Source organism: Microtus pennsylvanicus, chromosome X (genome assembly GCF_037038515.1).
Source record: "Microtus pennsylvanicus isolate mMicPen1 chromosome X, mMicPen1.hap1, whole genome shotgun sequence".
NCBI classification, from domain to species: domain Eukaryota; kingdom Metazoa; phylum Chordata; class Mammalia; order Rodentia; family Cricetidae; genus Microtus; species Microtus pennsylvanicus.
Genome location: NC_134601.1, coordinates 23,011,587 through 23,038,122, shown reverse-complemented (window position 1 = coordinate 23,038,122; position 26,536 = coordinate 23,011,587). Strand labels below are relative to the sequence as shown.

Genomic DNA, 26,536 nt, shown 5'->3' with positions numbered 1-26,536 from the left:
CCTCTATAACTCCAGTTCTAGGCTTCTGAAAGCACCAGGTATAAAAGCAATGTACAGATATACATTCAGGCAGAACACTCATGCACATAAAATATGAGTTTTTTTAAAAAAGTTAAAGAGTATATCTATGCATTAAAATTTGAAGTATATCCATAAGTGAACATGGTTACACAGATATCCCTAACAGAATATTTTTTCATGTTGGGTTTTCTCCTAGAATTAATGCAGTTTCCTATAACATTTCATATATTTTGAACAGCAGGTTTTCTGTTTTTTTTGTGTGTGTGTGTGTTTGTACTGCTTTACAAAATTAAAGGAGAAGCCTGGCACTGTGGTCTGTGCGTGTAATCATAGCACTAAAAGGATGGAGGCAGGAGGACCAACTAATATAAGGCTATCCTGAGTACATGAAAACATGTCTCAAAACAAAAGTTAAGAGTTTAAAGAAATCATTTTTTAACACAGAATATTATTTCTTAAAATGACATACTAATGCCTGGGTTGTTATAATTCCCTATAGGACCAAGTAAATATTTTAACAATTACATGTTAGCGTGTCAGACTTTCTTTACTACTGAATCTGGATTACCAAAGTTTCTCTCTGTTCTGCCAAACTCTAGCATCTCTTAGGAACTCATTGTTGTCTTTTTCTGATTCTACCTTCAAGATTTGACTTTTCCTAATGTAGAAAGAATCACAGAGATGGTTGTGGGTCAAAACTAAAATAGTGTCTATAAGGTTAGTCAAATAATTGACTGAGTCAAAAAAACATTTCAGAAGTACAAGATGCCATTTATTTTCCTAACACTTCACCATTTTAATGCTTATGTAAAAGCTATTCCCAAGTTTATTTATCTAATAAACTATTGCACATATTTATTTTGTTGAGGGAAAAGTCTGTTGGAATAATTAATAGTTATGAAAACATCTTTTTAAGTTCTGTCAATACATTTAACAACTTTACAAAGTTTTATTCCTATATTTCTAGTATATGAGGTATAGAATGAAGACACACACAACAAATATTTATTGAGTGCCTGGGTAACATATTGTTTATTAAAAAAACACTCAGAAGCAGCAGGAATCTGACAGATTTAAAAGAGAAAAGAAGTATTTTCTATAATTTATTTGGAGCTATGAATGTTATTGAAGTAAAATACTTGCCTCAAACACTTTTCCAACAGCTGAAATTAATTTTTATATTGTATGGTGGTGAAACATATAAGGCTCACTGGTTCTGAATATTCTATTCAAAATATCTCAAAAGAAAAGAGTATTTGTGCAGTCAACTATTTGAACTAGTAGAGTGATTGAAGCAAAAAGGAGAATAGGCAAAAAGATGTTTATTTAGACAGTACATAAATATGGAATTGAGTTTCTTCCATAAAATATTCAACTTGAATTTAGGGGTTCTTAAGTAATGTTGCCTCTATGCCATTTTAAAAACTGATGAAATCTCAGGTAAAAGAACTAATAAGGCAATCTACATTATGAATTTGGAGATGTATCTAATTATATATATATCTATATATATCATATACATATAAATCTATGTCTTGAATAGCTTCAATATACTCACTAGCTGAGTGATAGATAATATACATGATATTAATAATGAATAGATCACTATCCCCTAGATATTTCCTAATTTCTTTTTCCATCATAGGAATGTGATAATTTTGAAAAAGGACTTAATCTATAATGTCAGCTTTTTTTCTTTATTTCTGTATTCTCTCTCTCAGAAGATGGCTGAGGAAGCTTTTTTTGGCATGTGCATTTTGTTTATGCTACACATGCCAAATAGATGTCCCAAGATGAAACTCTGAGCTCATTTGGAAGTCATTTTTGGTAGCACATGAATCAGAACTCTTATTTTCGTCTCAGCACTACTGGTATTTTATTGCTTCCATCTATAGTCCAATATGCTTTTAGTGCTAAGAACCCTGAGGCCAAACACACAAAGCACTAAGAAAATGAGAACTTCTAGCGATTCCAATTTTTGTCTCTTTCGGGGTTCTTCTCTCCCCTGAGAGAGTGAAATCACTTTAAGCTCACCATGAAACAGGAACATGGTGAGCATCAGTGATTGACTGAAGCTGGAGATGTTGATTTAGGAGTCTTCGACTTATAGGTCAGGTGTAAAACCCTTAAACATGTTTATCAAAGTCTGCTTGTCAAACTCCTATGGATTTTTTTTCCAGATTCTGTCCAAATGTCAAGGTCCTTATGAAGACTTCTCTGGTCACCACAGGCAGAATTAGTCTCTTCCTACTTTGTATTATTACTATATGCTAACATATTACTATATGTCAACACACAGTAAATTCTAATGAATGTACTGCCTCTACTCATAGAATATAGACAAACTGTTTCTTCCCTTTATGTCTGGCTCAGCACATCAAATCAAGCTGATTCTCAATAAGTAATTAAAAGAATGATCAGAGAATAAATAATAATACCCTTCATTTGCACATCATAGGTTACAGGAAATCAATGCTCAGAGAGGTTACATGAACAACCCAATTCAAGACTGCCAATAAGTTGCACACCAAGTTTGTATGTCAGTAAAGTTAACCACAGTAAAACAAAACAATAATAATGAAAGTAATCAATTATACCAATGTCTTATAATAAAAGATATTTACAACCTTTGAGTTGGTTCCCTCTGGAATCTTTCATTTAATTATTGAGATCTCTAATTGACCTGAACTATGGAAAGAGAAACTACAGATAGGAGTGTTACTCATGTGTTTATGCATCTATATTACATTTATAATTTTCACAGTTTGAAAATTGTCTGACTACTTTTTATGAGCTCTCTTATTGATAACACATAGTAATTATGGGTGAGCTGAAAAATTAAATATGTATCTTCATTAAGGTTCAAAGGCCAATCTCAGCTTTTATTTTCAGCAAGAACATAAAAACCAATTAAGATATTTATCAAAGTTTGGTGTAGTTTGTACTACTACCAGAGTTGTTGGTTCAACTTTTCAAATATGCCCTGATTTTTATCTCAAGAAGTAGGAGGAAGTGGTTTCCCCAAGACTATTCTTATCTAAAATTGTCTAAGTCCTATTTAAATCAAACCACTTTATGGGGCAATATCACTGATTAAGAGTCCCACTTAACAAATAACTGTTTTGGTGACAGGAAGACATCTCAAATGACAAATAATATGGCTGTTGACCTTCTTGCTGGGGATAAAGGTCTATAACATGGAATCAGTACAGTCATTAGATGTATAAAGATGTCAATACAAGTTTTTAAAAACCAATCAACAGGACTTACCATGTTTTAAAATACATTACTCACCAAAAATAGGTTTCTGAAGTTGTTGAGATCACCAAAAAAGTCTTCTATAGTTACTGTGTTCGGATCAAAAATGAAGTATTCTCCCAGGTTCTCATAAAGCTTCACCATATTGCTGTGCATGATGGACAATTTTTCATATTGCTCTCTGGCATTCTTTGTAAAGCTGTAACTTTGCATTAAGGAATATGATCCTTATAATATTTCAGAGGCAGCCACTAGACATCAAGATTTAATAAAACTATTGCTACTGTAAATACACACACACAGACACGCACACACACACACACACACACATTTGTTTGCTAGAACTGCCATGATAAAGTACCACATACTGGGTGCTTTCAACAACACAATTTTTTTTCATATATCCAGAGGCTAGAACTCTGAGTGAAAGGTATTGGCATACTTAGTTTCTTATGCGCCTCTCTTGTGGTGTCTTGCAGATCGCTGCCTTCCTGTTTAATTCCTTACTTGTTTGGTTGTGTGTGTTCAAATCCCCATTTCCTAAAAGGCCATCTTTCATGTAGTATTAACACATAACTTAACAATTTTTATCTTAATTACTTCTTTCTTCAAATATAGTTCATTCTGAGGAACTTCCAATTCTGAGGAACTTGGATGAAGTATGGTGTGTGTAAGGCACATCACACAAGTAAGTACAAGGGTTATCGCAGTTATATAGCTTACCAGGTTTGAAAATCTTTTAACTGGACAGAAACATTTCATGTATAACATGTAGGACAGCTTGTTAGAACATGTTTGCTAAATTAAACCACATAGATGCATATCTATCAGAAAACTACCTCCATTTCTGTATGTATGAATTTATTATATGTGTGTATATAAATATATGTATATCCATGTAAAAATACATATAAAATATGCATAGCCCATATGAAGATGGAAGGAACAGAAAAAAGAAAGGTCCCTCTTACCATTCTTTTACCTTCTTCCTCTAAAGCACCTGAAAACGAATTCTTTTAATTACCTGTTGAATAAGTTCTATGACCTTTAGTCCAGAGATGCCAACTCTATACCTATAGGAAAAGGATGCCATTGCCTCTAAAGAACATCATAGGGAAGTACAATAGTGTGTTTTGTTAAATTGTTCCCATTTTTTTCTCACACTTGGCTCTCCATGACTATGTATTCTTCATCAAAACTTTTGCTTAAAATATACACTCATCTCTCGTTGGCATTTTCAATTCTGTCATCTCTCATGTCACAGAAAATGTAAATTGCCATGTGCAGTAGACACTGCTCATTTGTTTCCTGGCTGCCCAGGCCGCAAATAATCACATAGAAACTATATTAATTAAACACGGTTTGGCCAATGGCTTAGACTTCTTATTAGCTAACTCTTGCATCTTAAATTAACCCATTTCTATTAATCTGTGAATCACCACGGGGTTATGGTGTACTGGTAAGATTCTGACTGGCAGCTCACATATTTCTCTTTTGGCAGCTACATGGTATCTCCCTGACTCCACCTACTTTCTTTCTATATGTCTGTTAGGATTGCAGTCTGGCTTTACTCTACTGAGCCATTGGCCAAAAAAGCTTCTTTAATAACCAATGATAATAAAACATATTTATAGCATGCAGAGGAGAATCCCACATCAATGTGGTGGCTCATGTTTGTAATCATGCATTTAAGTAAGCCTATGCTACACAGCAAGACCTTGTCTAAAATTAAAACTATATGTAATATTCTACCTATCTATGTATCTATGTATGTATCTATATATCTCTATTAATGTTTTAAAACTATTGAAAATAAATTGTAAAATGAACCTTTTATGACTAATAAATACAAAACCATGATTATGCTGACTAAAATTTCTAGTTCTGCACTAAGTATGATGAATATTTTTGAGACTTACACCTGGTTTTTCTACTTCGGCTAGGTAATTGTTGAATGCTAATTCATAAGAGTGTAGAGAACAGTAAGGGAATAATTGTGAAGAAAAGAGGAAGCCAAATCAACATTTAAAATTGGAGTTAAGTTCATTAAAAATGACGGGTGATCATAGAAGTAAAGTTGTAACATGGGTCCAAATGTACTTTCAGTGGGCATACCACTTTGGTTTTTCTAGTGGAAGCAATGCAGAAATCAGGCCATTTCTGTAAAATTATTCTACAGCTGACACTTACAGTATATACCATGATTTTGAAAATGAGATATCACTTATCTATGGTCTTTTTAATACTGCTTAACTATTAGCACTAACTCTCTGCTAAAAAGTATAATTAAATCATTCAGCCCTCAAGTCTATTGTGACATTAATAGACCTGAAAGAATGAATACTTTTATAACTGCCTTTTTTCATAATATGCACATGCTTCATATACATTTTGATTTTATTATTGAAAAGTACCTCCATATAATTTTTACTTTTAACACTATGTTTGGATATTAAACATCCTGTTTCAGTGGAGCAGAAAAGAAACAGTAGTCTTTATTTCTAAGCACAGAATTTAAGTGATTGTTTTATTTCCTTACCGCCCCCCCCCCCATACACACACAAAGAAAAAAAGAAAAAGGAAAAGTAAAGATTCATGCCAGAAACATACTGGGCAGAAACACATTGCAAAGGTGACTTAAGTGCAATCATTTGCAATGCAGATTATGAAAATGTATATTTCAGGATGTCCAACCTATGTAAACCAGTGAAAAAGTCAAAGCTAACAAGAAAGGCAAAGTTCGGCTGAGGAGCTCCATCTGAACGGGTGAGTGTGTGCTATCCAGGGGCGGATTGTCCCGGAAGAGAGCACAAACCCCCCTCCCCCAGCTCCTTCTGCAGGGCTGTCCTTCTTACACACCACCCGCCCCCCAAGCTTGCTTGATCTGCAAGGTCCTTTGTTTAGGAACAGGTTTCTGCTCCTACATTAAGGCTACCCACCCAGAGCGGTGAGTGCCTGCCTACTACTGGGCAGGCCTCAAGGACCCCCAAAGGGAGTGTGGGTACCTTCAGCTTGCGGGGCAGGGTCTCCTGTGTTCTACTCGACCCCGCCCTGTCCCACAAGTTCGCCCTTTTGTCCGCGGGTCATTGGATTACCAGGCATACATGTTTTGGTGCTGAAGAGTTTCATCTGGACAAGAACGGTTCCTGCTTCTACACTGAGGAAATACACCCAGAGACTCAGTCACAGCAAAGTCTGGATCAAGACACCAGGCCTCTCCTGGCTCCATTTGAAGGAAGAGATGAGAAGGCTCCAATGCAATAATTCCTCCAACAACCTGAAAGGCTACATGACATCACCAGAATACAGGGATCCAGAAATAAGAAGAATTGTACACCCTACTCTAGAAGAATTAGAAGAAATCGAATCAAAAGTGAATTATATGAAAATAATAGAGGACCTTAAACAGGAGGTGAAAAACTGCCATAAACAATTAGAGATTACAAACAAAAAGGTAGAGGAAATGAATAAATCGCTCAAAGATACCCAAGAAAACCAAGAGAAACAAGAAAAAGCAATCAAACAGGTAAGGGAAGTGGTTCAAGACTTGAAGAATGAAATGGAAGTAATGAAGAAAACACAAACCGAGGGAAGGATGGAGATGGAAAATCTGGGTAAACGAACAGGAACTACAGAGACAAGTACTACCAACAGATTACAAGAGATAGAAGAAAGAATGTCAGACACTGAAGATACCATAGAGAAAATACACACACTGATCAAAGAAAACAGCAAATCCAACAAATTCTCATCACAAAACATTCAGGAAATCTGGGACACAATAAAAAGACCAAACCTAAGAATTATAGGGGTAGAAGAAGGAGAAGAAGTACAGCTCAACCGTCCAGAAAATATATTTAATAAAATTATAAAAGAAAACTTTCCCAACCTAAAGAAAGATATACCTTTGAAGGTTCAAGAAGGAACTTCTCGAGGCATTACCATCCCTGACTTCAAACTCTATTACAGAGCTTCAGTATTGAAAACAGCTTGGTATTGGCATAAAAACAGAGAAGTCGATCAATGGAATAGAGTAGAAGACCCAGATTTTATCCCACAAACCTATGAACACCTGATTTTTCATAAAGGAGCTAAAAGTATTCAATGGAAGAAAGAAAGCATCTTCAACAAATGGTGCTGGCAGAACTGTTTGTCAACCTGTAGAAGAATGAAAATAGATCCGTATCTATCGCCATGCACAAAATTCAATTCCAAATGGATTAAAGACCTCAATATCTGGCTGAACACACGGAACCTGATAGAAGAGAAAGTGGGAAGTACTCTGCAACATGTGGGCACAGGAGATCACTTCCTACGCATATCCCCAGCAGCACAGTCATTAAGGACAACATTGAATAAATGGGACCTATTGAAACTGAGAAGCTTCTGTAAAGCAAAGGACACTGTCACTAAGACAAAAAGGCAACCCACTGACTGGGAGAAGATCTTCACCAACCCTGCAACAGACAAAAGTCTGATCTCCAAAATATATAAAAAACTCAAGAAACTAGACTTTAAAATGTTAATTAACCCAATTAAAAAATGGGGCACTGAACTGAACAGAGAATTCTCAACAGAAGAAATTCAAATGGCCAAAAGACACTTAAGGTCATGCTCATCCTCCTTGGTGATCAGGGAAATGCAAATAAAACTTTGAGATACCATCTTACACCTGTCAGAATGGCTAAAATAAAAAACACCAATGATAGCCTTTGCTAAAGAGGTTGTGGAGGAAGGGGTACACTCATCCATTGCTGGTGGGAATGCAAACTTGTGCAACCACTTTGGAAAGCAGTGTGGCAATTTCTCAGGAAATTCGGGATCAACCTACCCCAAGATCCAGTAATACCACTCTTGGAAATATACCCAAGAGATGCCCTATCATATGACAAAAGCATTTGTTCAACTATGTTCATAGCAGCATTATTTGTAATAGCCAGAACCTGGAAACAACCTAGATGCCCTTCAATGGAAGAATGGATGAAAAAAGTGTGGAATATATACATATTAGAGAACTACTCAGCGGTAAAAAACAATGACTTCTTGAATTTTGCATGCAAATGGATGGAAATAGAAAACATTATCCTGAGTGAGGTATCCCAGACCCAAATAGAGGAACATGGGATGTACTCATTCATAATTGGTTTCTAGCCATAAATAAAGGACATTGAGCATATAATTTGTGATCCTAGAGAAACTAAATAAGAATTTGAACCCAAAGAAAAACATATAGTCATCCGCCTGGATATGGGAAGTAGACAAGATTGCAGGGCAAAACCTGGGAACTTGGGGGTGAGGTGGCATGGGGCTAAGGGGAAATGGGGTGAGAAACGTGAGAACGGGAGAATGGGGGGAGCTTGGGGGAATGGGATGGTTGGGATAAAGGATGGGTGGACATGGGAGTAGAGAAATATATATCCTAATTAAGGGAGCCATCTTAGGGTTGGCAAGAGACTTGACTCTAGAGTGGCTCGCAGGTGTCCAGGGAGATGTCCCCAGCTAGTACCTTGAGCAACTGAGGAGAGGGAACCTGAAATGACCCTATCCTATAGCCATACTGATGAATATCTTGCATATCACCTTAGAACCTTCATCTGGCGATGGATCGAGATAGAGACAGAGACCCAAATAGGAGCACTGGACTGAGCTCTTAAGGTCCAAATGAGGAGCAGAAGGAGGGAGAACACGAGCAAGGAAGTCAGGACCACAAGGGGTGCACCCACCCACTGTGACATTGGAACTGATCTATTGGGAGCTCAACAAGGCCAGTGGGACTGGGACTGAATAAACATGGGATGAAACCGGACTTTCTGAACGTGGTGGACAATGAAGGCTGATGAGAAGCCAAGGACAATGGCACTAGGTTTCCATCCTAATACATGAACTGGCTTTGTGGGAGCCTAGTCTGTTTGAATGCTCACCTTCCTGGTCCTGGATAGAAGTGGGAGGACCTTGGACTTCCCATAGGGCACGGAATCTGGACTGCTTTTCATTCTGGAGAGGGAGGTGGAATGGAGTGTGGGGGAGGGGGAGAGGGGTAGGAGAGTGTAGGGAGGGGGCTATGTGTGCGAGGAGGGGGAGGGAAATGGGAAAAGGGGAGGAGGCGGAAATTTTTTTTTGCAACAACTAGAAAAAATTAAAATAAACAAAAAAAAGGAAAGGCAAAGTTCTTATATGCCTCATTTATCCTAACATACATTTTTAGAGGCTAAAATATGTTTGTATAATGAAATATAATTTTATCAATTTGTTTTTATAGGCCAAAAACTGGTTTCAGAAATTCTGTTTTCCAAAGTGAGATGTTACAACATTTTATGAATAGTTTATCTTTGCAATAACAAGTGGAAAGCAGCCCAGCCTCAATTCTTTACTTACTTCTATAGTTCTACAATTATTTTCTCTAAAAGGGACAGTCCTGAAATATTTCAAAATTGCAATCATGCCACAAAATCTTACATGGTACTCCACATTAAAAGAAAATACTCGAACTTGCTGGGCATGGTGGCACTCATTTTGAGGGAGAAGCTGGTGGATCTCTGTGAGTTCACAAGGCTAGCCTGTTCCACAAAGAGAATTCCAAGCCACATGACTACATTGTGAGTTTCTGTCTCAAAAACAAAATCCAATAAAAAACAAACAAACAAAATGAGAAAACCAAAACTAAACCCCAACGAAATAAGGAGAAAGATTGAAACTATACATACAGCTCTTTTTGTTCAGTGTTACTCTTTCCCATGCCTTTATTTTATTTATGAAATTTAATTTTTGATTCACCACTAATGCAAGATATTGTTTGTCATTTGTCAGTGATAAAATAATGACCAAAGTCTTAATCTCTACCAGGAAGGAGTTAACATCCTAATATTAAAAATAATTATGTCATTCAAAATTGACATTTGTATACGACTAAACACCTACAATATACTTTTCCTCATATCATGTTCAATGTTCTTTTCAAAACAACCTTTTCTCAAAGACAATGAAATTCCACTATAATAGTTTTAAATTTGTGAGCATTAAATAGAAGTTGCTCATCCATCTAGGATTAAAATGTATAGTAATAGCCTCTGCCGTGAAAGCTAGATTATTTCATTTAGTAGAATGACAAGTTAAATTTGATTGTTGGGAGTTGATTAAAGTTGCATATTTGTATCGGAATGTCATCACAGTAGATTCTTGGGAGAACACCAACTCTTCTAAGTTGTTCTCTTCCACACTTATGGTGTTTGTGCACGCCCCCGTAAATAAATAAAATGTAATAAAAAACAATATATTTCTGGTAAATGTAATGGGTGACTCATGCAGGAGGATAAGAGAAGGGTCCAAGGTCAACTGTGGCAACTTAGCTAATTTCTCCTTATTTATAATTTGAAGTAAATATCTTCTTAAGTGGAATATGTGTATAGAGAAGGTCAGAAATATATTTTGTTAGTGGAGTCCTAAACTGTTCCTATTCCATGTGATAATTTAAGGTTGAGGACAACAGATTTTAGATAATATGCTGTCGCAACTGTGAATGATTTGACTGAGTAGGCCAGAAATTCTGCTTGAAGCTGGGTTTTAGGAACACTCAGAAAGAAGCAGATGGCCATGCTCAGAGTGCAGATCTAGCAAGCATAGAGGCAGGCACACCGTGTATACTACAACTTGTGCCATAGCTCTCAGCTATCACTGAAGACATCGCTAAGAATGACAGCACCAATGGACATTTGCTCCTGAATATCTAGACACATTAGCTTAGATGCCACAGAAAAGTGACCGTAGATCTAAAGATATTAAGGAGTAGGGTTCTGTGAGGATTTTCCTGGGTTCAAAAGATAAAATGCACTCTTCCATCTATTCAAAAAAAAAAAAAAAAACCCTGAACTATTTAGAGAGGAACCCTGGAAAAGCACTGAACTTTCTATAACGAGGGTAATTCACGGTAATTTAAATGCCACATTAAATATACTCATATAGTGGTGATATGGGACAGATCCAAAATATAAAGTAATCAAATATGAGAGGGCAAAAAGTTAATTCCAAACTTTTTTCCTTTGACTAGGTGGCTTTTAAACTCCTTGTACATAATAAAGAACACCCTAGAATTTTTAAGCATGGAACTTAAGAAACTGAGAACTAGCCAGATGGTAGTGTGCATGCCTTTAACCCCGGCACTCAGGAGACAGAAACAGGAGGATCTCTGAATTCGAGGCCAACCTGGTCTACAGAGTGAGTTCTAGGAGAGCCAGGGCTGTTATACAGAGAGACCTTGTTTCAAAAAACCGAAACGACAACTACAAAACAAGCTGAGAACTAAAATCATATTACGCCACCCCCACAGAAGTTTTAAACATGTGTAAAGTCGGGCAATAGTGATGCACACCTTTAATCTCAGCACTCAGCAGGCAGAGGAAGGCAGATCTCTGAATTGGAGGTCAGCCTGCTTCACAAGAGCTAGTTCCAGCACAGCTAGGAATGTTACACAGAGAAACCTTGTCTCGAAAAACCAAAAGATTAAAATGAAACAAAACAAAAAAATAAACAAACATTTTAAAACATTATCAGTTGAGATGCTAACCATTTTAGTGTATTATTAATTTGAAAAGTAATTGGGTCTCAATCATGAATCTGAAAAGTTAATTTATAAAACGTGTATCATAAGTCCACAAAGCATTTTCATTGAAAAGGTGACCTAAGGAGGCAGTGATCACAATTTCTTGGAGATTTAAACATTGTGTAGTTATATAAAGCTTTTTTGTTTTTTGGGAATTGTTTTTTTCAAAACAAAGTTTCTCCGTGTAGCCCTGGCTATCCTGGAACTCATTTGTAGACTGCGTGCCTCTGCTTCCCAAGTACTGGGAATAAAAGGGGTGTACCAGCACACCTGGCTATCTAAAGCTTAGATCATCTATAATTTTCTGCGTGACTATATATAAATGTATAAAGCTCATATGCCTCTGTAGTATAAAAACAATATGAGCTTAAAATTCATCCTGAAAAACTCAAATTTCCTCCATAGTGCACACATCGAAAGAAAATTATTTTCTTTATACTTCTATATACATTTTATATTTATTTTGGCTACTAAATGCAGTTAGGCCCACCTGCCAATCCCTGAATGCTCTTCAATTGCAAACATAGAACTACTTCATCGAATGAAGTAGAGAAAACTGTGTCTCATTTTATTTTACTTTGATGGACAGAGTAATCATTACTAGAGAAGAATTGTTTTATTGTAACTGGAATGAGCATTAGCAGAGCACCGGGGGTGACGGAGTTTATATATCATGTGGCTAATTGAATCAAATCAGTTCTTAAAATTTTCATCTTTGTAGGCAGTACATTTGTTACTTACAATTTTAATAAAAGCTTAAAATATTAAATATCATTACTGGTGGATTGTTGGAGAACATGGAAATATCAACTTGAGATCCACTTAACCTTCACACAAGCTTTAGTTAGCAACATGGTATAATTGCCCATTTAAATAAAAGGATGTTATAAATGCAGACTCTATTGAAAAATATACAGTGTTTCTAATTTTCATAAGATCAGAAAAATTCCTATAAATGCTAATAAATATGAATTTTCTATATAACTTGAATAATTTCTAGTCAGAAATCAGTATTTCAAAGAATTAACTTTAAAATATTATCGTCACAACTAGCAGAAAATCACTTAAAAACTAAATATTCTCAGGTGAATAGACCTGAAAAATATTTTAAAATATGAAACATTAATAAGAATAATATGCACAGCATTGGTAATTACTATAATACTCTATGATAGCTCTAGATACAGAATAAATTTTCCTTTAAAACTCTTATTACAAAATGGAGGCAGTGGACGTTTAAGTAACAGAAGATTGCCTATTAGTGATACTGAGCTCAAGTTCCAAGTTTCAAAAATTTAGAAAGCATTTATAACAATTAGGATAGCACTAGATCCCTCCCTTTCCCCTTTGTCATGGGTAGATTGATTTGTAGGACTTATTTCCCACAGTTCAGTTACCAAACAAAGAAATTACCATAAAAATTCTGCATGGTTCAATCTAACTTTAAAATACCAGACTGCATAAATACCAAGGTAAAATTGAAACATCTAGTTTTGGCAAAAAAGAATATGGTGAAAGGTTTCATTCAGAAGAGAAAGAAACAGAGCAAGATGGCTTCAGAGTGTATTCACAGCCCCCAGCCATCACCACACAATGTGGAATCTCAAAGGGCCCAGGGAGGCTTCAAATTTGCTGTAGTGTAAAGATGAATTTCTGCTCCTCTGACCCCCCTTGCCTATTGCTGGAATTAGAGGTGTACACCACCACATCCAATTTTACTCAGTACTGTGCATCATGCTAGGGACTTGCTGAGTAATGGTCAAACACTCTACGGAGTGAACTACATTCCCAGCAGGCACACTGATCTTTTTCAAATGTAAATATTAGAATATATTACTTAAACTGGTTGCTTAATTCATGTAATCCTTCTATTCTAGATTGAAGGCAGCTGATGGCACAAGTAGGTTTAAGGACCTTCTAGGTACATAGCAATGAGAATTTATCTTAGAGTAAACTTGCTCAAAGACAGAAATGTTCCTGTAAAATAAAATAAAGGCACTCATTTAAGGATAACTTTTTATTTTCTAACCCAATTTCCTATTGACGACTCTTATTTTGTTTCAATTTAGGCTGTTTGTAACCCTTGCCATTAAACTCCAACTCCTAGTTCTTTAAGCTTTGAAGACTTATGTTCATTTATCAGAATCTATTCATGCTCTAACCTTATCTAAATTATCCTAGATGATCTTATAATAACATTTGCCTTAACTTTGATGCCTTTCTCAGTTACTATGACTTTTTCTATAGTAGAAAGGAAGTACATTTCAAGATATAAAGAGCTTTAATCTAATACATCAGCCATGACAGTCAAACATTTCAGAATGATTCCCTGAATTTATTCAATATAGATGATAGCTTATTCTGGTTCAACTCAGGGACTGAGTTTTTCACTGAATAAATTTTATTTGTGTTTTTAATTTACTTTTCTGAAAGTATTTTTATGTAACATATTCCTAATACACTTCAGGAAAGCTTTATTCCTTGAGGCTTCTAAAACACATATGTATTTATATACATGTATATATGGAAAATCATTTATTTTTCTTAGTTATTAGTGAGTTTCTATATTTTTCTTATATCAATTTAATGTATGTCTTAATATGAAATGACATTAGTTAATTCTGAAGACATTTTAAGACTTTATACATGGAAGAATCTATTCAAATACCATGGCATTGCTTTCAAAGGCCATGTTGCTTTTTGTTTGCTGGAGAGATGAGAATGTAGCTATGAAAATTTTCTGCTTAAATAAAATAAACAATAACAAAATTGTTTCACTAGTGTTGTTTGTGGCATGGATATAAAATGAGCTGCAGATCTACCTAATGTATTTGCTGCCTCTAGGTTTCTGATATCTCAAAAAATATATGCTCTTAGCAATCACATATATTCTCAACATCGATGTGTTACTCAAAGACAGACCTTGGACTTAAAAAAAATAGGAAAAGACAGGATGTTGAGGTGTCATATGCCCTTCTATGTTCACTGAAGCAGTAATCCCAATGGCTACAACACAACCTTCCCTTAGGTGAGCTAATAAAAGCACGGAGATACTGTAGTATATTCAAATTTGGAATACTACTCCAGTTTATATACTTGCCTCTTTCCACGTACTTGTCTCATTGCCACTTCAGGTGAGTAAGAATGAGAAATGGTAATTGGAATATCTTAATTTGAAGCTACTAGTTAAACTGAAAGACAGGAATAGAAAGTATGTATAGTTCAGTATTACAAATCCCAATCCCTGAGTGTGCGTACACTATTTTTGCAAAAGATGTTAATCTCGTTATATGTGACAACATAGATGGACTGTCAGAACATTAGAGTAAATGAACAGGGCAGTTACACAAAAACAGATACTGTATAATTTCACTTGCACGGAGTATCAAAACAGTTGAAGTTACAGAAAGGTGAATGGTGCTTTCCAGTGCCTATGCTGTGATTTCAGAACTTCAGTTCTTCAAGATACAACAGTTCCAAAGAGCTGTGCCCTGAATTAACAACAACTGTATTTCATATTTAAAGAGCATTAAAAGTAAAGGACTGATTTTACATGTTTTTTTTCACAATATGTAAAGAATAGCTTTTCACATGCATATGTGTAGAGAAACAGCAGGCCAAATTTTGACTTAGATCTTTATGTAGTCTCATAATTACATAACAGCTCCTGGTAGAGTATCTGGTGACTTCAGTCTTTTGTTTTCCACTGGAAACTAGTACATACAGACTTTGGCTCCCACAGGAAGTGTGTGTGTGTGTGTGTGTGTGTGTGTGTGTGTGTGTGTGTGTGTAAGTGTATTTCTATGAGTAAAAGAACATAGAACAATTTCCAGGGAGTAGAACTTGACACCTACAATTGTAGAGCTCCTCTGCAACTATGCTAGGAGAAGGCCACTTCGTGCTATGCAGAGTTCCCCTGAGAACAGCAATGGAGCGGGGACGCCCTGCTACCGCTGAAAAATTCTGATTCAGCTTATTAGGAGTGGAAAATCTTCCAGGTATCCTCACAGTTTTCCATTCCTTTGTAAAGTAATGGTCCTTTAAAATAGCTAAAGTAGTTAAGTTAATAGAAGTAGAAAATAATATGGTTCTTTCCAGAGGCTGAGTGGAGAAGGAAGACAAGGGCTGCTGTTAAGTGGACACAGAATTTTGGTCCTGCAAGATAAAAATGTTATAGAGATCTGCTAAATCACACTGTACCTAGAGCTACAGACTGCCTAAGAATACCAATAGTAGACCTTGGCTGGTCTAAGTTCTTTCAAATGGAAAGATAAGCTCAAGCAACAAAACTATTGTGTTAGGTGTAGCGGAAGGCATGGGTAATTAAACAAACAAACATACAAAACAAACACAAACAAAAAAATAAAAGAAAAATGAAAAAACCAAAACCAACCAAACCAAAAAAACAAGATACCACACACACACACACACACACACACACACACACACACACCAAAATTCACAAGCTTCTTATTCTTCTTGTAGTTTTTGTTTTAATTTTGCTTGGTGAGACAGGTTCTCACACTGCAAAACAGTCTGCATAGAAATTGCTATGTAGCCAAGGCTGGCTTTAAGTCTGTGGTGATCCTCATGTCCAAGCTACCTGAGTGCTTGAGATACAGGCATGAGTCATCACTCCAGGCTGGGATTTTTTTTTTAATCTTTGGTGGAATGCATTCTGATTTAGCACACAAGGTAAAACAATTTTTACTTACACATACAAAAAATATATTTCTTTTATTTACAAGTGGCTAGGCATTGTTAAGACATAAGAACGAAGTATGACAAAATGTTAGGCTGTCAGTTCTTTTGCATAAAACAATTCAAACACATATTAACTGAATAGCAGATGGCATAGAAAAGAAAAAGTTAGATTCTTGTGTGGGTGAAAAACACCAAGTAAATTCTGTAAAGACGGAAACCTGGGCATAAAAGATACCATATTGTACAAGCAAATGGAATGTTTCATATAACTTTTTCATCTTTACAGCTTTTGATTTTATCCTGTCTTTATAAATAGATATTCTCTTTTTTTTTCTCTCTCTCCCTCCCTCCCCCCTTCTTTTCAGGGTTTCACTTGGCCCAGGCTGACCTTGAACTCATTATGTAGCCAAGGAACATCCTGTCTTAAGTACTATGATAATACTGTATGTCAACATACCCAGGCTTACTTTCATACGTGTAAAAAAGTATCTTCAATTCAGGAGGAGACACGTTATAATTATTTATATTTTTAATTAACATCTCATTCACAAGTTAGTTTTTTAATCCAAATAAAATAAAAGTGTAAAAAAATGGACCGGGTATTGAAAAAAAAAACATGCTAAATGATTTTTACATTTTATCTTGATTTCATAGTTTGTATATTGTACATTTTATCTTATTTAAAACATATTTTTGCTTCAAGTAAAAATAAAAATCAGTATTAAAACGAACGTGTGAAAAGGAATCAATAAAATGTGTGCATTTATTATTTGCTAAGAAACTACTGCTAATGAAGGTAACATCTGATCCAAATTACACTGAAACTGAGAGGCAGAAACTAAACAAGAGCAATGACAGACGCTAGATCTAAAGAAAACAATGATACTTTTAAAATAAGAATTTAATACTCAAACTGATAGTTCTAGAGAAAATAACAAGATAACTTAGCACTCAAACAGCTAATTAATGTATTTTTACAAGAAAAAGAGTTACATGATTAAACTAGACTCCAAAATACTATTTAACTTGATGTTTTGATAAGAGTCTAAAACAGGAAAACATATGCCCTGAGCTAACACAACAAAACTGAAAGAAAAAAATGGTTTTGAGAGACATGTTTGCTTTTATATCAATTAAGAAGGAATTGTTTAAATCGGTTAAAGCAAAAAACCTGAAAAATGCTATTTAAAAAGGCATAGAAGTATTAGAGAAATGTCAGATTTAAAAGGACTACATATATAAGAAAAATTTCCTTTGATATTTAATGGGCATATTCTGCTAAATAGATTTTCAGTCTTTCACATTATCTATCATCTATCTATCTATCTATCTATCTATCTATCTATCTATCTATCTATCTATCTCTACCTACTCTTCTTCCTGTTTACATTTAATCTGCTGTCTATGTACACCTTCTAGAAATACCAATTAAGAACACTAGTGATTCCTAAAAACTACAATGGAATCATATAGACTGCTCTCCAGAACACATGAACATCAAATACCATGGCAGCTCATGAGTGAATCTCTGCTACTATACTGCTGAATTTAGTACACTTACATTTGCAAAACAAAAGTAGATTTATGAATCACAGACAGTCAATGTAGCAGAACAGAACTGCAGAACACAGCGCTGCTCTCCGTTCATGGGACTTGGCCGAAACCTCACCTCCAGCAGCACTGCTGTCTTTCTGAGAACAGATTTTTCTGGAGCAGAGGATAGTCTGAAAATGCCACTGTAAGAGCCCATTATAATTTTCATAGCAACCACCTCTAAGCTCTGGATATCAAATCTGTTTTGCATGCACACAAACAATTCAACAAGTCCTGGACAGGTGGGTAGGTTGTTATTTTTGTGTTCAATTTCACTAAGTTTCTAAAACAGTTTTGCCTTAATTAGCTTTTCTTCTGAGATATTTTGATGCTAATAATATATGGCTGTTGCATTCCTTGTAACTGTTCCCAAATAGTGATACAAACATTATTAAATCTAATCAGTGTTTATGGAATATTCCATATGCTACCCACTGTGAATCTTTTGAAATGTCATTTTAGTGGATAACACATCAGTAAAGGTTGGTATATACAATGACAGGCTTTTGTTCCCTCATTCAGTCATTTTTATCAGAATTTTTCTACAGATAGTAGTTGCTTTCATTTATTTTTGTCCATAATTTTAAAAAAGTGTATTTTGTTTGTTAGCATTCTATAGAACATATATTTAAATTCACAAAGACTTTCAGCTCCAGAGAGTATAATTATCCACATTTTTTGACTTTATTATAGAAACAATGCTCCAAATTCCTTCAAGTTTATCACTTTAAAATGAAGCATCCAAGAAACATGAGTTAAATATTTAGTAGGACTTGAATGTGGTGGTACATGACAAATTCCCAGTCCTTGGGAGAGAGAGGCAGCAGGATTACTGCAGTTCCAGACCAACCTGGACTACTTTGTTACCTCTTTTCTCAAAAAAGAATGTACAGCAAAAATTAGAATTGTGGTACCCCATCTAAAATACACAAAACTTTCTTAGGAAGAAAAACTATACAATTTTGGATTACATTCTTACACAGGACACTTCCATTAATGCCCAGATTAAATATTAGTGTGTTTTGTAATGTCCTTCTTGATTTTTATATTAACAATTGTATTTAGCTACTTTTCTTGTTGCCATGACCTAAAACTGGAAAAAAGAGGAACTTAAGGAAGCAGAGGGTTTATTTTGGCTCACAGTTCAGAGCAATACAGTGCACCATGGCAGAGAAAATTCATCAGTCTGTTGCAGTAGTTTGTAGAAGCAGCAGAAGGAAGCAAAGACTGTAACATTCTGGTTCTGTTACTAGCTGGCTATACCAAACATCTAGTTTCTGCCTCCCAAAGCTTCACTATTTAAATACATCAAACTGTGTAGGATATTTTCCATTCAAACCATAACAACAGTCGACTATAAATACTCAATGCAGCCATTAAATATAACTCTAATTAGATGATTCTGCATTACTGAGTATATGTGCATGTGTTTTCTTTCCTTTCCTATAGTATATCCTGCCTCTAAGATATAGTACACGCTTATTAGGCATAAGGTCAGTCATGCAGTGGACAATGTAGACTGTTCATTTACTCCTTCATCTACCGCCATGTACAAAAATAGAAACTGTCACCTGTAGGGTTAAGCCAGCCCCTTTAGGGGGCGGGTTTACCTCGGGCAAATACATACGAATAAATAGGGCGCGCGGGAGGCGGCTCACCCCTTTTCCTGCCTCCTATGAAACGGCTACACAGGAACCTCGGTTCTATAAATTTATTTAAACATTAAAGCTGTATATATTCTTTAATAACTGCCTTGCATTTATTTACGCCCATACAGTCACCACTAGAGACATTGTCTTTAAATTCTGCGAACTACACAAGTTGTAGTAGTGTCCCAAAGCTGGTATAGGTTATCATTGTCTTCAGAGGGGATATAGAATGTGACAGTCTGTGGCATTTTCTATTGGGAACTAATACACGTTTAAAGCTATATGGGCCTTTTCTCTTTGTTTATTGCACTAAATGAAGTTTCTTCTGGATTTGTCAAATGCCTATGTTTGAGTACAGATCATTACACTATGTCTGTTAGATTAGAGAGAACAAAAACCAAGATTAAAAATTAAGATATCATCATTAAGGAAAGACAGGAGATGACAAGAAAAAAATCTTTAAAAAGCAGGTTTCAAAATGTATTATTTGACTACTTCATTGTATCCTTGGTGGATGTGGGTTTGGCTGTTTTGCCATTTTACTGATCTCAGGATGCTTTCAAACAGCTGGCAGGCATTGTTATCCTCAATGAAGGGAATTTTAGGTGAAATGACAGCACAGTTGCCACCTGAACATATTATTTATGTGGTACATCCAACTTTAAGCTAAGTGAGGCATTTATACGCTCCTCTGATTATACAGCCTTGTATAGAAATAAACAGAGCACTCCTTGTCACAAACTTCCCATCACCCCTGCAGAAAAACTGGCAGAACCATTAGAGAAAGTGGTTTCCCAAAGGCAAATATCATTAAAGTCTTGAATTACCAGTAAAACACTTACTATCTGTTTAATATGTTTCACTGGAAGCAGATTTATCTGTGGGCAATAGAGTGTTGCTCTTATAGTTGGTTATTGTTAGAACCAAATTCTCTTATAGTTGGTTATTAGTAAAGCCACATTCCATTGAGCATTGAGCACAAAAGGTGAGAGTGAAATTGCAGAATAAAGTTCAGTAATTTACTTGGTGGAGCCCACTGTTGTAAGAACATCTCATTCCTGAGCATGTGTCTTAAGGACCAAAGAAGAGTTAAAAAGTTGCACACCCCTGTAACGTCAACATTGCAAGGATGAGGAGGCAGGACAGTCTTAAATGCTAGCAAACCTCATTTACAAAACAACATCAAAACCCAACCCAGTAACCCACCCAAAAGTGAGGTCAGAATAAATGTTAACAGATTTCAATTGGTAAAAATATAACATAGTTTACAGAAATGCAGAAAACCCTTTTTGTAGTAACAACATACTTTTTTAATCAGGAAGAAAATCTAAAAGCAAAACCTCTAATCTAATTTATACTGTGAATGGAAGTTTTCATTTGAGAGGGTTTTCTTCTTAAAAAAGTAATCAAAACCATTAGATTCTACTGGACTCTCCAAACTCTCCCAAACTGTACATATTAACCTAGTGCCTAAGACTCAGCCATAGTCTCTGGTGTTTACTCTCCATATGCCTCAGGCACACACATGTAATTTTGTGCTTCAAGGAGTTAGTGCTTCATAAAAACAGAGAAGAATGGCTATAAAACACACACCAGTGCCCTTTGGAAGTAATTAAAATTATGGCCCTACTCTGTATTCATTTCCTCCCCTTTAGGCATTGCCCCTTCCAGATCCTATGTTACGCTTCCCCTCTTAACTCACAAACAAATCTGATTGCTCTTTGTACTCTTTCATACGTAATCATATGCTTAAACATACAGAAATATGCTATGACTGATAGTACTAGACACCTAAGTCTATTCACTTGAAATGAATTAGCATTTTGTTTGTTTTCAGAGGGCTTTCCGAAGTGATAAATATAAGCAATATATTTTCATTAAACGCAGCGAGACATGTTTTTGATGAATGCATTACAATCTAGTTAAAATTAATTTTCTAACCCTATCATGTAGACTTTGACTCTAACATTTGCTAATCAAAATACCTAAATAAAATTCTTTCTAAATTGTTCTGTGTGCAAATATCTTCTTAAACACATAAATTAGCATGTCATTTATATGAATATGTCAGAAATCAAACTATGTCTTACATTATGTTCAACAAACTGTGGTAGGGAACTTTAAAGATACAACTAGTGGCCATTTAAAATATATACCATGTGAATATAACATGGACATGCACACATGTATATATGTAAGTATGTGAATTTGAATACAATTCTACAGAAATTATTTCTACATTTTTCTCGTTTCTTGCAATGCTAACTATCTAAAAGAAAATAATATTAAGGAAAATAAGTATGTTCTAATGTTCTACACTTTTGATGCACACTAAAGACTTTGGTAATGTCCATGTAAGATGTCACTAGGAAAATTTAATGTTTTCTGAAAAGTAATGATATAGTTCACATGCTATACATGACATCTGGCATATTTAAAGAAAATAATGAAATGAGTTGCCTGTATGCTTCTTGAATATTCAAAGCGGGGAGGAGGCAGACATCTTAAATAAATAAATAAATAAACAAATAAACAAATAAATAAATAAATAAAAGAAAATAATGTTATGAAGTTCTATTACACACTAAATTCTTAATTTTTTGCCATAGCACTGCAAATATACCCCTAATTTCCTACTACATCATTCAGAAGCTAATTCTCTAGCAGTCTTTTCAAATTCCTAGCTTTAAAGAATGGCATAATACTATTCAAATGTTTAATCTTAGACAATGTGCTCCTATTCAGTCATCTTATAAATGATACCATAAAGTATAACTGACATCCATAGTGAACTCATAAATACTAAATGAATTAGTAATAAAATTGCTACTAATACCATTTGAAATTAAAGATATAGCCTTTAATGAAAACAATATTTTATATTTTCTTTTTTCTCTTCCGAAGACAACTATATTTTGTAATTCAAGAAAGGATCATTCTTTTGACTCAGGATTTAATACAAGAAATGATACAATAGTACAATACAAGAATTCATACATACAGTGCATTCTTGAGAGACCATGTCAAAGATGATGAATTTGTTTCACTGGGCATACCATGTTAGTTTTTTTGAGATAGAGTCTCTGGCTTTCCTGGAACTCACTCTGTAGACCAGGCTGGCCTCAGATACACAGAAATCTGCTCGTCTTAACCTTCTGAGTGCTGGGATTATAGTTATTTTTCACTGCACACATCTTAGTACAAAATCTTACTTGACACAATATTTAAAGACTTTTATATCAGACATATTTGACGTTATGGTGTCCTATAAAAGAATCAAATATCTTTAACTATTGTGGGGGAAAAGATCATTTTCCAAACACAGATGATTACCCTAAAGTTTCTGCATCACCCTGGGCAAGACAAAGAAAATGGATTTGAGCTGGCCAGTGATGGTACATGTCTTTAAGCTGCTGGCCAGTGATGGCACATGTCTTTAAGCCCAGCACTCAGGAGGCAGAGGCAGGCGGCTTCCTGTGAGTTTGAGGTCAGTCTGGTCTACAGAGTGAGTTCCAGAACAGCTACGGCTGTTACATAGAGAAACCCTGTATCGAACCTACTACACCCACCCACCCTAAAATAAAGGATTTGAAATTTCAAGGACAGCTAGAAAAAGGAAATTCCATGCTGGTTGACCATGTATCCAATTTTATTTATCTGTATAACCTGATTTTTCATTTTTAAAAAAAGAATATCATGGACAATCATGAACTGAAAGTATCCAGACTCAAGTTGCAGATTTAAAGAACTAAACTGAAAGAGGGTATTTTGTAGAACTTTCAACAATTCTACTCTGAGCTTTGCTTCAGAACAACAAAAAAAATCCTGCCACAGGTGCTTCTTAAAGATTCTTCTTTGTGTGTCCTTCTGAGAAAGCATTTCATATTTGTGTTGTTAATAATGATAAAATGAAAAGCTTTACTTAAGTTTAAAGATTCTTTAATTTTGTCACTCTCCTTTCTTCATTTTGGGGGTTATATTGAAGACAGTAGTGATGGCTTGACATCTTAAAAACTGTAATCAAGTTACAGTGATTACAATCACAGACAAGGTCAGGTTCCAGTGTTCTTAAAGTGGAAATAAATGTAGATAATTACTATTGCCTTCAGTCACATTCAGGCATATGATCAGGAGTACCATCGTCACATTCTTTTGTAAATGCAAAGTGCTATATTTTACAATTCTATTAATTTCTCTCTGGTATCAATAGTAAAAAAAAATACACATATGAAAAGGGCTCAGATCTCTAAGACCAAGGTCACTGTGGTTGGGTAACATTTTCTCATTCAAATCACTGTAAGAATTGTAACATCTTACTAATTTATCTTAAAGTATCATTGAGTAATAAACACAAAGCAATGTCTGTTTATAATCAAGTAAAATAATGAATGATCACTCAAAAGAAAAGAAGATGATATTTCAAGGCTGAATTTTGCTTTGTGTTCTCTAGGCAGTAAAAAGTGAGGTATTAGAAAAATGCCCTTTGTACTCTAAACATGATGTTTATTTGAAATCATTCTTACAAGGTTATTAGAGCTTCAATAAGTTAATCAGCAGAACTACCAACAAACACCAGGCAGGAGTGAAGTACTTACTTTTCAATCAGAAAAAAATGGTGATTGGGCTATAAAACAAATGGTGACATTTTAATGTTTTCAGCGTTCACCTGCTTTAGTTCATTTAAACAGATTGTATCTAGAATGGACACAAAAATCCATCTGGTTCAGGCTCAACATAAGTCATCCCTAGTTTTCAGAAAATAATAGGAGCATTACAATAGTCATCATGCAATTCATATTCCAAGCAATTTGCTTTCCCATCTTGCCTAGACACCCTGCACTGGTTTCTATTATTTGTCTGTTTCAATTCGTGCTGTTCCTATTATGGGAGCTAGTGCACATCTAACTTTTTCATTTAGCACGGACCCCAATAAATAATCACATTTGCCCCATCCATACAGGATGGCTGAAGATCCTGCTCAAGGCAAATGGAAACCCAGAGGGAAACTTGTCAACTTGTCAAAACATATTTTTCTTATAATGAAGAAATAGTCTATCTAAATAGGGCTTGGGTTAAGGGGTAAAAAAAGAACTAGACTGTCTTCCTTTATCAAATTGCCATATTCCTATTCCAAATATACTGTTGCTGCTCTTTCTTTCTTTGCTCTTTGTAAATTAGAGAATTTGAGAGAGGACTAACAGCAGGGAAGGAAGGAAGGTTTAAAAGGAGCTGGGGAAGTAGCATAATTGATAGAACCTTTGCCTTGGATGCGTAAAGCCTGACTTTGATACTGGGCACTGCATGGAGCAGGCATGGTAGAACATTCTTGTCACTGTTGCAGTCAAATAGGGAGGGAGAGACAGGCTGATCAAAAGGTCATGGGTCAACACTTGGTTATATAGCAAATTCAGTGACAGCCTAAGCTACATGGGACCCTGTCTCAAACACATAAAGACCGACAGACAGACAGAAAGGGCTTGGGAAGGGGCATCAATGTGTTTTTAAATTGATGTCTTCCTGGTACGGGCTGATAATAATTTTCATGATTCACTAAGGTAAATGGATGAAATTGCTTAAGATTTCTGACGCAATCAGCTAGAGGGCATTGGCTATCTATAGAGCTAAGGGGTTTGCTATCTCAACACTAAGAGGATAAAGCTTTGGGAATAGGCTCTAAATCTTTAATTGTAGATAATTTAGAAAGAAAGAAGACAAACTACATAGTATCAAATATAATTGAAATGCTTGTTTTTTTTTCCTTGTGGAGATCACAAACAAGTATAAATGTATATACTTGTTTGCATATATATGCAAATGTTTTAAAGGATGTCAGATAGAGCTGTTTAGATGAAATTCACATAAAGAAACTAGGATAAACATATTAGGAAGCACTGATCACCAGCTCAATATATATAACCTTAATAATATACACCTATTTTTTCAATATTTTACAACAATTTCTATGATAAAAAGTGTTTGTTCAGAACTATTCTGATCCAATGGGAATCTTTAATGGGCAACTGCTCTACTCACTTTGTGCATGTCTCACTTGATCTTCACCATGGAACAATGCACTCAGAAAGCTTAGGGTAGTGACTAAGATGAGAATCTAAGTTTGGGGTTTAAAGTTCAGAATCTCTACTTAAAAGAACATGTTCTTTCTATCTGTGGGTTTGAAAAAAAATTACTCCAGGGTAACAATTTCTTTTCACAGACTTAAAATAAAACCAAGTTTATAAAACATGAAAACAGGGCTGGGATGTGTGAATGAACACATGGCTAGAGGAATGAAAATAGATGGGAGTTTCCAATTTCATCACCAAACTCTCACTTTGCTTGAAAGAAATCCTTGGGAGTCCTGAAGCACACTTTGGGAAATGCCTGTACTATATCATGAAACTTCACAACTAAGATATTCTCATGTGTTAATTTTTGCTAAAATGACAGAAAACACAACAGTATTTCTGCTCCATTACATCATGCCTTCTATTACTGATTTGTGTACTTAAGTCAACTAATTTTCAATGTCTTCAAGTGAAGAAGGGAAAGAGGAACTCAGAAAAGGGAATGAGAAATAAAAACATAGTCAGACATATATGTAAAGCATGCTCACATAAACAGGGCAGAGTTCTGTTTCTCCTCTCCCTTCCTTCCTTGCTTTATCACGTCTGAGGGAAGAAAATGCTAAATAAGAATGTGAAACAATCTGCTTTTA

At 35.3% G+C, this 26,536-nt stretch overlaps 1 protein-coding gene across 3 annotated transcripts in view; it reads right to left on the bottom strand.

Annotated features, from left to right (window-relative positions):
• Diaph2 (diaphanous related formin 2) overlaps positions 1-26,536 on the bottom strand; it is a 736,918-nt gene that overhangs the window by 199,976 nt on the left and 510,406 nt on the right. For all 3 annotated transcript variants that reach the window (XM_075958584.1, XM_075958587.1, XM_075958586.1), the window contains one exon: positions 3,316-3,480. In XM_075958584.1, the coding sequence (XP_075814699.1) occupies positions 3,316-3,480 (165 nt within the window). The remainder of the gene's footprint in view (positions 1-3,315; positions 3,481-26,536) is intronic.